We start from the raw sequence: 13,757 nt of genomic DNA, 5'->3' as shown, positions 1-13,757 counted from the left end.
GTTTCACAGTTATTTTGGGAAATACTAGTACCTTTTTAACATTTACTAAGAATGCCGAGCAGAGCTGTTTTCTAGGAGCAAGTCTTGTCATCTGTTATAACAAGCAATGGGAATACATTTCAAAAAATAAATGTATCCGAAGCAAAGCATTGCTCCTCTTCAGACACCAGAGCATTGAGACAAATGCTACAAATGTTATTGCTTCTCCTGACATGGTCAATGGAATGTAAAAATGCAGCTCCATTCCCAAATGCTATTCATTAGCTTGTGGACCCAGACAATCCAACATATTCTTGAAAAAAAAAATAACTGTGTTACTCTGCATAACTTAATTATGACTGCTGACTGGTCCAGTGGCTGCCTTTAATACAGCCGACGCTCTGTGTAAGATAACCCAAAGAGCAGCACACACCTTTCTACATCTCCTATCCATTCTATGCACAAGATTAGGCCACACTTCAGCTACAAGCACACTGAGCGTGCAAATTTCCTGTCAACAGGGTCAGATTATGTTTACTTAGAAGAATACTACATGCACCAAATGGAAGTAGTTAAGCTAAGCCCCCAATACAGACTATCAGAGTAGGTAAATTGAACATACTGAAACCAGCATACATACACTGGCACAGATCTCCCAGTTATTCCTCCCACTGAAAAACACTGAAAAACAAACAAAGGCTGCAAGTTATTTAGCTTTCAAAAAGTGTGGCCATTAGTTGAACCTCAGCTGGACTTGGACCTTGCCTTTTAGGTGTGTGACCATGTTTGCATAGCCTTCAGTAATTCCACTTATGTTTCAAACGTCCTAACTGTAAGCAAACCTCTTTCTGGAAGCCATGGTACTGCTGGTATAGCACTGTACTCCCAAAAAGGGATTTAGTACCTTAGCCTGAGTGCTGCTGGCAGCTATTGAGCAAGGAAGGTCACACGGATCACTTTGCAAAAGGTTTTGCAGACAAGCCACCAACTCTTGTTTCTGATTTTATGCTTACTTCTTAAATTTCTGTATTTAGGAGCCAAAAATCAAGGCTATTGACATGATTCAAGAAACTATTGCATGCAAAATTAAGACAATGAAAATCAACAGTCATGATCATAAACAGCTCTTTTTTGTTCAATTAGAAATATTTAGAGGAAAAAGACTCTTTAAAGTGCACAGTAGAATTATAATAAGCAGAAAATACTTGGATCAATTCTTAATCAATTAACAAATTCTATTGCTTAATCAAATTCAACAAGAATATCACCTAACTGTATTTACTAAGCACCTAGCAAAATGTTACAATCTTTTAGCACAACTAGAACAATCAGTTAAGCGTTCACCTTGCAAAGAGGAATAATGATTCAGTTGTTGCACAGCCTCTACAAGTAACAAATATGGTGTCAACATATTTATAGCATATCATAACTGTCAAAATCTAGAGGAAAAATTGTACAGTTACACAACAATCCTTTGGCACAAAGACAGGTGCAAGGTTTTTGTATTTTCAGGTCCTTTTCACTGTTTTGTACTGTTACAATGAGCTTGATAAGTATCTTCCTTATTTGCTATCCACACCAGTCTGCCTAAACTGACTCAGATATCCCTTACCTATTTGTTATTCCATTCCCTTGATGTCAGCTGAGAACCCTGGTTAAAGGATCACCAGGATCTGTTGTTCCAGTTCAATTTTAACAGAATTAACTATTTTATGAGAAAACAGTTCTGTTTGAAGGAAGAGACTTTACATCTTTTGAATGTAGTACATACCTGTTCCTTTGCTTACATATGGAGGCTTGAAGAATTTCACAATACCATACAAATTCACTATAGTTCCATCTTTAAGATGATCCAGAGGAGTATACACGTATTTTGGTGCAACAGACTAGAAAGGCATGATAAAATTAAGGGACAGAAGAAAAAATGTTATTGAAACATTCATCCAGAATTCTGTCTTCTAACACCATTCAGCCTTAAGTATGTTTTTAACTTGTCTTAATAAATAAAGGTTTTTTCTACCTTACTCACTTTAGACCTTCTAAATTTTATTTATTCATTCACAGGCAATGAAGCATACAAGACCTATATTTCCATTTCTTTTGTGATTGCATCTTTCTCACAGTAAACTAGCCAGTCAGTCAGTTCAAGCAAGCTCCAACATATGAAATAGGTGAATAGGTAAATGAAAGTCATTACAATAAAGCACTCTGGAAAGCAATTTTTTATTGATTGATCTTAACGCATCCATCCAAAGGATGTTTTAAAGCATGCACATCAATCTCTTTTTAATTTTTATTAGCAGTGTCTCTGCACAGAATCACTGATTTGGGGATCTCACCTCTCACAGCAGTTGCATAAGTTTCTATTGTAACAGTCCATTTCTTGAAGGATTAAAGAAATTAAGGACTACTTTTTACTATTTAACTCTCCTCTCATCTTAAGATTAGAGAATACGATGATTAGCCTCATTTAAAAAACATAAGTTCTCCCAAACTGACTGAAAACTGTGTTTTTCATTCACTGTATCGTGGACAAAAAAATCTCAGACAATTAAGACAAACAGCACTAAATCTTTAACCTTATGATAAAGGACAATTAAGTTTCATATACCAAAATTTATGCCTTTTAATATACTACTTCCTGAAGAATTTTAATTTAGATAGGCAAAGACTTGTTCCAAATAGTAATCAAAATAAATGTTAAAAACACAAAGTCTGATTTTAAAGCAAAGGAAGATACACTTTTTTTTTTTTTTTTTTTTTTTTTTTTAAAAAAGGAGTAGCATACAAACTGTTTTGGAAAGGAAGGTACCTTTCTAACTCGTATTTCCTAAACCAACATGCAGCCTATTTTTAGATCTGGATGGAAACTATACCGCGGAAGTACTACTTTTCCATATTTGATCTCTTTTTCCAGGCATAATATTTGCAAAATTAAAAGCTAAACAAATGACTCCTAGGACGGAAGTATGGATGTCAAATAAACAGGAAAGAAAAAGAATTCTACACATCCTTATCTACATGCAGTTTGTCTTACGTGGGTTAAAAAAAATCCCAAATATAAACTCACCGCAGATGCAGTTTCTGAAGCAGTAGTTGTGCTTGGCTGAGCATAAATCTGAGGAGAAAAAACAGCAAACTCACTGATTACAGAAGTGAAGAGAGCACAAATATTGTAACAAGATTCGATATTGCTACAGCAAAGACTTAGAAAACAATACTAAAACCACTTTTCCTATTGGAATTACCTCTGAAGCTAGCAAAATTTGATCCTACAAAAAAAAAACCTGTTCTGATTACACTTAGACAACACCTACTTTAAATAATACACACAGTTTCTCAAGTAGAAAACATTCTTGCACCCTTTACCTTGTGTGCATCATTGCACTGTATTATGGGCAAGAATGGTTTAAACAGCTCTAAGAAGGCCAAATTTCTGCACTCAGAAAGTAGAATTTTACCTCAGAGGCCAGAGATAATTTGGGTCTGGCACCTCACTGGATCACTTCAGCATCATATTTTGACACAGTGCACTTCTCAGACATACTCTGTAATCTCAGTGTTATCTACTGCAAAACATTCTTCTCTACTGCAGGCTATTCTGCAGAGTATTATCAGGAGGGACAGAACTCCCATCAAGGCCTTTCAGAATCTTGGGCAGAAAGGAGAACACTCATTCCCACACATCAGCGAGATAACACAGATGTTTTTTTCAGCTACACTACTTTCACAAAATGGATGGAGTCAGGTATTATAAAATTGTGCACACATGAATGTGTCCTGTCTGGTTCCTGATGGACATGCTACAATAATCTGCAGTACTTCAAATTCTAACAAATATTTTCTCTATTGTAAAGCAAAATTCTAATGAAGGTGTTTATTAAAAAATAAAAAAAATTGGGCACCCACGTACATAAATGGCTGATCCAGCTTCTTCTGACACCTCCAGGTGACAACCATGTCTACCATCTTCTCTTGCTGTAGGTGACTTTGCCAACTTAAATCCAGCAACTATACAGGTGTCCTATGGAGACAGGGTGATTAACAGATGTTAAGTGCTGTACATCCTCTTTTAAAAGAGGATGTGATGTCTTATTTCACTCTAAAATCTTAAGGCTTACAATAACAAGATTTAAACAAATTCCAAATGCTGCCTTTAAGTTTCTCTATTAAGTTCTTCTACCCATGAAATTCATATTTCTAACCAACCTCAGCTAGCATTTTTTTTTTTTTTAATTCTGCTAAAATATTTGAATTTTTCATGCTACTATTACTGGCAAAAGCTAGAGGGGAAGAGTCATATTGAGTAAAGCAAGAAAATGGTTACCCTTTAAATATACCGAAGTCTGACTCCTTGCATAAGATTAACTAAACTAAAAAAGTAGTCACATTTCTGACTAATACTGAAAAGACATTCCTTTCTTGGTTGTTGTTACTGCATTACAGCTGCACTTTGAAGAGATTCTCCTTAAAAATATTTTCAAATTGGTTGAATTGACATCTTTCAATTTAATTCTTAAGGGTCAACTAAGTGAGTAAATCACTAGATTGCTGATAGGAAAAGAGACACAAACTGCTCTGGTGTCACTCTTGAGCTTCCAGCACAAGCAGCAGTTTCATTTTTTGCTGCTTGCGTATAAAATATCTTAGACACCACTAAGTAAAGAAGAACAGGGAGGATTTAAGCACCTGTAGCAGATCACCTTTAGTAGTAACTTCACCCCAAAAATAAAAGGGAGAAGAAGGATGAAGGAAAACACATTTAGGAAGTAGACATGCTAAGAAAGGTATTTGAGCAAGAAAAAATACAATGCTGGGAACTCTTACACAACGTAAAGCTCTTTTAAAGTCAGCTGCTTATGTACCAAAACAGGATGGAAGGGTTGTTCGTACATGATCCATTCCCATAAACCCTTTCCATGCTCATGCAAACACACCTGAGAACAATCGTATTAGACTTGAAGCCCTTTTCCTATTTGACCTTCTACCAAAAGCACTTTCAGCAGTTTTTAATGAATGACTTTTGTTTGTGTGTTTATTTGATTATAACAAATAAAAGAGTTTTCTGATTAACGCTGACAGTTTTTGCCGAATATTGCACTATGATGTCTCTTTTTGCTATTTCAGCAATCTGATAATGCTACTCTGAATGATTTAAGATCCAAAGCATTAAAATTTTCTGCAAAAAAAAGAAAGGCTGCTGGTTTAAGTGATACTAATATATTTAGTTATTAAAGGATTTGGAAAAAAAATGCAAGAAAAATAAGCTTGAACAGAGCATTTAATATACAGCAAAACTACATAGGGCATGGTGATTTTCTGGTAGTGTCATAAATGGGTACAGAATGTGTATTTTGACTAGAAGATAATATGCAAGTCACCTAACTGTAAGGTGTACTCAGAGCTGAGAATCATAGAATCATTAAGGTTGGAAGAGACCTCCAAGATCATCTGGTCCAACCATCACCCTACTACCAATGTCACTCACTAACCCATGTCCCTAAGCACCAGGTCCAACTAAATGAGTCAAAACAATTAGATGACTTAATATTCCCTGCACCCGAAACATGCCACCCTGCAAACATACATTAAAGTTGTTTCATTCTTTTCAGATACAGGTAAAAACATAGAAACACAACCTTCAGCTCAGCTACTTTACAGAAAACACGTGCAGTACGCATCTTCCCCTCTCTACTGCTGATGCTATTCATGGTGTTCCTTCAACAGTGGAATCAACCTTCAAATAAAAAGCTATCCATTATTCCTGCTTCAGCATTTTATTAGATTACAGGCTGCACCAGATTCGGAAACTTAGCTGCTGAGTCAGGACTGGAGAGCTGACTTTACTTCTCTTGTACTTCTTTCTCAGAAGGAACTTTAGATTTACACAGACTCAAGTGTTTACACAGGCTGATAATAGAAACTTTTCTGTGAATAACAGAGATTACCGGTGATGGCAGCTCTTACATAACACGCAATGCAAAACATGACATTCAATAAATACCTATGAAAGGTCTGTAATTTCAAAAGAAGTAGTAAAACAGCACTAACCTCAAAATCTAGTTTTAAGGATAAAAAGAACAGATGTATTCTCAGATTTGTCATTAATTCTTGGTCAAGTCTGACAGGCTGTGAATTGCAGTTTCTAAACATGAACAAAATTTACATAAGCCTTGCACAGTATTTTGAAATTTAGGATTGTATGCAGTGTGAAGGTTCAGGTTATCGGGGAAGACCACTGATTTTAGTGCTGGCTTTCTAAGGGTTGCTGCCTCCGGGTTGGGGTTTTCTATTCAGCTCTCTGCGACTGATCTAATTGTTACTCAAGGCTTTGCTCATGATTTGTATTTTAATCAGGACAATAAAAATCATTAGTTCTTTATATTTAAAATCATTCTGCAAATTGTATATTTAGCAAATTAATTCAAGAACTTCCCATCCTGGTATAAAGACTGACACTTCTTACTTCATACATATCTGAGGTTTGTAAAAGTAGGACTTTCTGTCTCAAACCAACTGAACTGATTTTGCTGATATTCAAGGCACATTTCTCTCTTCTGCATGGCATATGACAAACAGTAAAACAAGGCTTTGATTCACAGCAGAATCTGATTTAGAATTGAACGCTCTCTGACCTGCACACATTACCCAAGCCCCTTGGTATTGTTTCCTCAAACTCACACAAGTCTGAAATTGGCCATGCATCAATTTCAAGGTCAAATTAATAGCACAATATCTGTACAGGTTCCACTAAAAGAATCTAGGTAATTTTTATTCCTTACTGTTAGATTGATATGAAAGAATTCTATTTGTGAAATCTCTCATTCATGACCACTGTGTTCCTGACTTTTCCTTCATATAACCTATTGTGACTGGCAAGATACTAGCCGCAAACAGAGGAAGATGTCCTGTAGATTTATTTCTTTTTTGCTCTTCCCCAGACTTTCTATTAAATAGATTACACAGTACAGATAACATGTACTTCCCAAGACCCACTGCCATGCTATCTGTCAGAACAAGCACCTTTTGCTGGAAAATATTTCTTAGACTCAGCAATTTCTTAAAAACAAAGCTTTATCCCATTCAGTTCATGACAAGACCAATTACCTGCTGATGGAAACCACATGGTAAATTATGCCAGAAAAAAACCTTGAAGTGCAAGGAATTGCATTGTTGATTAAAACTTCTGAAGAATTTTAGAGATTCATTAAAAATACAATAAGCATTTTTGAATATTTTAACTCATATATTATGTGACTGAAAACAAGACAAGGTCAGAATGACAGAGAAAAAGAAGGATCGACAAATATGTATGCCAGCATCATTCATTTCCAAGGGAAGATTTCACCTATATTTCACACCTACTTACTAAACATTCATAATACTGGTATTTTTGAGAGCCAGCCTTTTCATAGACTATGTCAGTCTCTCTTACACGTTCTGTAACTTTCAAACCTCCTTCATGACTTCAGCTCATTTATCAAAAGTTTGAAAAGTCTCAAAAAGACTCTTTTGAAAAAAAAGGGCAATACTAAACTTTTTCTTGGGTAAGGTACTTTTGTTTTTTTCATTGAAAAACAAATTCATTTGAAAAAGTAGTCAATGTATAACATCGCCTACATTTGAGGATCGTCTAAGCAATAACTAAATGCTTAGTTCCTTCTCTCTAAACTATATGTATTTACAGCAAAACAACTAAAAAAATCCTTATTATTATTAAGCTATATTAATTTAGTAAGATTAACACAGAGGAAAAAACAAGTTTCAGAAGTTTTCACTGTCTGAAAGTATACAAGCATCTAATTATAGAAAAAAATACTATAGGTTACTACATAGTATATAAACACATCAGCTCTAATTATAGGTGTAGTTCTTGAAATTTGCAGCATCAGTCCCATGTGCCTCCAGAGCTGACATATGCATCTTTGAAGCCAATACAATTCAGAGTGCAAGCTACTATCCAAAAACAGAAAGATCACTCCAAAGGAATACAAATCGATCTTTCCTTCTCCAAAAAAAAAAAGATAAGAAAAGAAAAAGAAGAAAAAAAGAGCTGAGAAACGAGCAAAAATCATTATTTATCCTTAGGTAGAATTACATGAAAAAAGCAGGCTTTTCTCTGAACTGAAATTAAAAGATCCCATAAATTCAAAGCAATTTGGACTTTCGATGATATTTTGATGTAGGGCCCTAACATCTGAATGTTTTATCTTTCAGCATATAGATTAACAGAATTCAGGTGTACTAGACTGGATATTAGGAAAAAAGCTCTTCACTGAGAGGGTGGTCAGGCACTGGAACAAGCTCCCCAGGGAAGCGGTCTTAACACCAGGTATGCCATTCAAGAAGCATTTGGACAACGCCCTCAGACATATGGTCTGATTTTTGAGTGATCCTGTGTAAAGCCAGGAGTTGGACTCGATGGTCCTCATGCCCTTCCAACTCAGGATATCACAGTTCTATGATCTGAACTGAAAAGCCTAGACAGAATTTTAACTAAGCCATTTCTATTTCCATGTTTGAGAAGGCTTTTAAATTTTGCTCATAAAAATATATCTAAAAACCTGAAAACAACACTCAATTTTCTTCACTAAATAATTCTCCATTTTCAGTGTGAATTTATATAACAATAAAGCACTCACATGAGTTTATAATGTACTGTATACTTTAAGTCGATATCTGGCTAATATTGAAACGTCAGCAAACTGACAGGCAATCTAATCAAAATTATTAACTTGAGGTAATTGTTTTCAGCTTCTTTTCCCTCTTTAGTTGCAGCACTCTCTCACTGAAACTCATAGGCTGACTTGCCAACGTCCCTTACACTGCAGCTATCAAACCAAGATGCATCTCTAACGAAGCAAGATGCCAGCACCCAGACAATAAAGAAAACTATGCAGTTTTGAGTTATTTAAAAAAAAGTTTTTAGTGCAATTATCTTAAATCAATTTAATTTTAAGGTCTACCTTATCAAATTACAATAGACTTTTAACTTATGAACATAAAAGGATAGCTTCTCTATCATCCACATTCATGATCCTTTACTTGTTAAGTAAAGGAAACAGCACTGAAAAACAAAAAGAACTGCTTTATTTCAATGTTATTGTCCAAACAAATTTACACAAGCAAATACTTTTTTCTAGTTTGTATTTATAGATTTTAACTGACTAAACAGACTATTTCTAATTTTGGTGATAGCTATACAAAGAGAAAATAAGAAAGCAACATACATCTGTGGAAAACAAACTCTAAAATAAGAAAAATAAATATATTTTACCCCATTACGTATAACTTTTGCACAATCATCTGCCATTTTTCCATATATCAAAATATTGATACTGTCAATCCTTGCACACGAGTTATCTAGAGAAAAAAAAAGAAAAAATCCAATTACCATAAATTCTTCAAAGCAAAACTGTAACAGGAAGATGTTTCCAAAATAAATTCATCTTCAGAGCTTAACACTTCATTCCAATTTATTTACAAGCAGCAAATCATTTAAAATAGCTGTTAAACTGTTTTTGTGTGCTAACTGTAGGTAAATCTGCAAAATATTCTTTAATAGATAACCATTTTATATGGGCACATACTCTGCATCCGTGTACATTAAGCAGAAATGACACAGATTTCCACTTGAACAATTCAGTGCATAATATTAGAAAGGAAATATTAACTAGTCACATTTGATTTTTTTGCATTAACACAGAACTACAGAACTAGATTAAATAGAGATAATCCTCCAGGACACATGCATATCAAGTAAGTAGTCTTCCAGGAGGACCAAAGCAGAAATCAAGTTGTTATTTTAGAAGATTTTCCTAGCTGCTATTGTTACAGAAATAACACTAATGATTTAGATGTGCAAATTTATTTTTTGATGCTCTGGAGAACATGCAGAAGCTCTCAGTCTTCTTGTACAGTCATTTGAAATTAACACGACACATGAAGTTTTGCTTCTATCCTTGGGAACTCTCAAGCCAGCAGGGAGCCAGCCCTCCAGCCCCATCAACGTCATTCACCTCTGGTGACACAAATCACAAGCGGCACTGCCAGGTAGGATCTGCACCCCCTAGCCTGCAGTTTGGCCATAGTCACAGAATTTGTAGGATCATGAAGGTTCAAAAGGGGCAAGTGATGATTCCCTAACAAGTGTAAGGAAGGAGCTGAGAAAAAAGGTGAAAGAAATGGGAAGTCCAACATTAATTTGGACTCCCAACTAATGACATCCTTCTACTTCCTGGTAGGAAGGAAAGATAAGCTTTGGACTTAAGAAGGAGAGATTTTTTTTAAACTACCATTTATTACATGATAAACAACTTCAGTCTTCCAACACAGCAATGTGTCTATTGATATTTGAATACCTGAGTAATGAGCTGAAAATCTTTCTTTGAACCGCTTAGTTTAAAACAATACAATACATATGTCTTACTGCTAACCAACATACTGACCTATATTAAACGTGCACTGACATAGTATATACTGGGCAACTAAGTGTATATGTTTCTTAGTCCTTCTGTATGATAAGAAGCTTAAAAATACTCTATTAAAACTGTACCCATAGCTAATGAATTTCCAGAACAGTATTTTAAAAGATTCTGCAACAAGAAGTCTACTAAAAAATACAGAGACCATGTTGCTCACAGGTAGTTTACCTGGTGTTAAGTTTAAAATAATCCAGTTGTGGGGGGAATGAACATTTCTAGACATTATTTCAAGTCTAAACATTTTCTGAACACAAAGCAGGTACTAGTGGTCTAATAGCATTATGTCAAAAAAAAAGTGTGAGAAGTCCAGGGAAAAAAAAAAAGCAAATGGAATACCTTGAAGAACAATCTTGAAAAAGTCTGTCCCATCTCCAAGTTTTGTTAGTGGATAGGAAAGAATAACAACTCCCTAAAAAATAAAAACAAATATATATATACACACATATATATAAACTAGGTCTATATACCTATATGTTACTGAAACACTGATAACAACTGAAATCTCTATGAGCTACAACAAGAAAAGGTAGAATTAAAATAAGAGCAAAATACCATCTGAATTCTTAAAAAAAATAAAAAATAAATAGAACTTGCTCAAGAAGAGCAATATTCTTGGGATATACAGGAAATTCCATGCATGAAATAGTATAGGTCAAAACTACTTAGATGCTACAGGCTACATGGTAAGCTTAGACTGCACAATGAAATAATAGATATGGAGGTACATTTTACTACTTACACCACAAAGGCTAAAATGTAGCTAAAATGGGTCGGGCGATCAAAATCTTAAAAGATGAAGCAATTCCTCAAAAATCACTGGCAAAAGGTTACAACATAAACATATACAGAAAAATATAGTTGAGAGATAAAAGACACATAAGAAGATAAATAAACTGTGGAAATAAAAAAAATGTACATCTGGGATTACAAAACAGCATCACAAAGCCTGGAAACTGCAGCAATATAAAAATTCATCAATAGTATGCTCTAAAAGATTCAAAGGTTCTACTAAATACATAAAATATATTTTATTATATGTATGATACATATTAATGTATTATTATAATGAAGTTCCGAGTTACACTGAAGCAAAATCGCTGCAATTTTACATAGATTAACATCTCCTTGGAACAATTTTGGTTTGTTTGTCTGTTTTCAGAAACATGGCATCTCATCAGTAAAGCTTCTTCTTCAATGTTAACAAAAATGTTAGTCCAATGTATTCCTACTCAGTAAAGCACATAAAAAACTGTAATTTTCAGGGATAAAAGCATAGAAATTGGTTCAATAAAGAAAAACACAGGAATTTGAAAACTGAGTCTATGAACCATTTAAGAGAACTATAAAACGGCACAGTAAAAATAAATAAATAAAAGGGCTCTTATAAAGACACAGCAGAGGCAATCATCTATAAATGCACAAAAGCAACATTAAGAGGACAATCAGGTAAATCACTGTGATGTTATAACACACACATTCTTTACAAAACTTGATTTAAATGTTAGTAAACACCTCTTAAACCAAATTAGGATAAAATATACAGCACTGAATTGTTATTGTAGATGCTTTTCAGAGCAAAATTAGTCCTACAACAACATATTAACAGAGAAGGAATCCAAATAAAAGTGAACTTTTTACTGCTTTATGAAGAATTACTTAACATCCATAAATCCTCCTTTTCCAACCTGAAGCATAGTTTAATTTTATTGCACTAAGAAAAAGCTATATTGAATTGTATTTAATATTTACTATATTTATTACTTCCAAGACAATAGTAATATTTCATTTAGATCAAAACAAAGGTCAAAAATCTATGACTACGTTTTTTTAGCAGTTAAACTCCTATTTGAGACTGAAGTATCAAATACATATTTTAACAATCAGCATCTGTAGAATAATGTTTTGAGATCTGTCAGCGAATACACAGATTTTCCACTCATTCACAAAAACCACAACTTTGTTTAAAATCGCAAGTAGTATATATATTTTTTCTTGAGACTGTTTGTCTTGAACTGTATTCACAAGTAAAACAAATTCTATAGATTTGCTCTTATAATTAATTCTTTGTAATAAAGCAGTCACCTCAGGAACACTATATTCACCTCTATTTTTTCTTATTAAAGAAATTTCAATCCACACAAATACTATTTGAAGAACACACTACATTTATGAGATAGGGACTCTGCTTTCTGACCATTTTTACTTTCCATGTTTCCTCCTGGATCCCACTACCTTCAAATGATTTCTCAGATTTTGGGACCCCAATCTTCACTAGAATTAACATGGCCCCACTACTTTCCTTGGTATCCCAAACACCTACTCTCTAATCCTCTTTCTCATACTCATTGTTTCTCAATATACCTAAAACTCTTGGGCTCCGAATTTTCGCAAAACCTGCTCCAAGTCACTTTTTTTCCCACAAATCCTGCACTGCACACCAAGACCATAGACATACTTCTTCCAAAAGCCTCCCCATTCCATCTACCACTAGACTAACCCTCAAACTGTCTTTGTGCAATTCATCTAGTGAATCTGGCTCCCTCCTTGCCAGTCTAGTTCCTCAGTCTGGTCCAAGAGCTGATTTGGCAGTAGCAACAGTGCTCTGGGATATCACAGCACATTTTTCAGGTTTGGTTCAGCTGCCAAAGTCCAAAGGATAATGAAATAACAGGAGGTGACATCAGGTTCATTCAGGGCACAGCCTGACTAAGGATGTATGGACTTTCATTGTGCTGTGTTCCCACATTTAATGGGGAACATAAATTTAAATTAAACTTTATATTCTTCAGAGGGATGCTAGAAACAAAAAAATTCCAGAAGAACAAAAGGAAAACATTTCATAAAATCCTCCTTTGCCCTTCCTTCTTTCTCAAAGCATGACCTGACTTTTGGCAGCACTGGAATAACAGCATGCCACCACTAAGATAACCTAACATCAGTGCAGTCTAACATTTCCTTCAAGCTCTGTCTGCGGAACTGGATTCTCCAACATATTTAATGGTGCATTAGCACAAGCTTTATCAGCTCTCCAGTTGTACTGGTTTTATGCCAAGCTGTTTTAGTCACCTACTAATCCATATTGGCAGCAGCATGAAGTTTTCTTAATATAAGGCAAAATTCTGAGAAAGATTCTGTACACTTTCTCTTTCAGCAATTAGCTATAAAACCACACGTATGCTTTAAATCATAGTATGTTAATAATCATCCTGCTTTCCTACTGGAAACATTTGCTTCGGCAGAAACCTTTTCTAATTCAGAATCTGCTTCCGTCTGCTTCAGCATTTCCTTTGTGAA

General features: G+C 34.7%; 1 protein-coding gene across 4 annotated transcripts in view; it reads right to left on the bottom strand.

The window, feature by feature from the left end:
* Positions 1 to 13,757, bottom strand: part of POT1 (protection of telomeres 1) — a 137,784-nt gene that overhangs the window by 48,572 nt on the left and 75,455 nt on the right. For all 4 annotated transcript variants that reach the window (XM_080575734.1, XM_080575733.1, XM_080575732.1 and 1 more), the window contains exons 3-7: positions 10,800 to 10,872; positions 9,257 to 9,342; positions 3,893 to 4,003; positions 3,050 to 3,097; positions 1,751 to 1,865 (exon numbers count right to left, since the gene is read on the bottom strand). In XM_080575734.1, the coding sequence (XP_080431860.1) occupies positions 1,751 to 1,865; positions 3,050 to 3,097; positions 3,893 to 4,003; positions 9,257 to 9,342; positions 10,800 to 10,872 (433 nt within the window). The remainder of the gene's footprint in view (positions 1 to 1,750; positions 1,866 to 3,049; positions 3,098 to 3,892; positions 4,004 to 9,256; positions 9,343 to 10,799; positions 10,873 to 13,757) is intronic.

Source organism: Anser brachyrhynchus (assembly GCF_964034855.1).
Source record: "Anser brachyrhynchus genome assembly, chromosome: 1".
Lineage (NCBI taxonomy): Eukaryota > Metazoa > Chordata > Aves > Anseriformes > Anatidae > Anser > Anser brachyrhynchus.
This window is presented reverse-complemented; position numbering and strand designations above follow the sequence as displayed.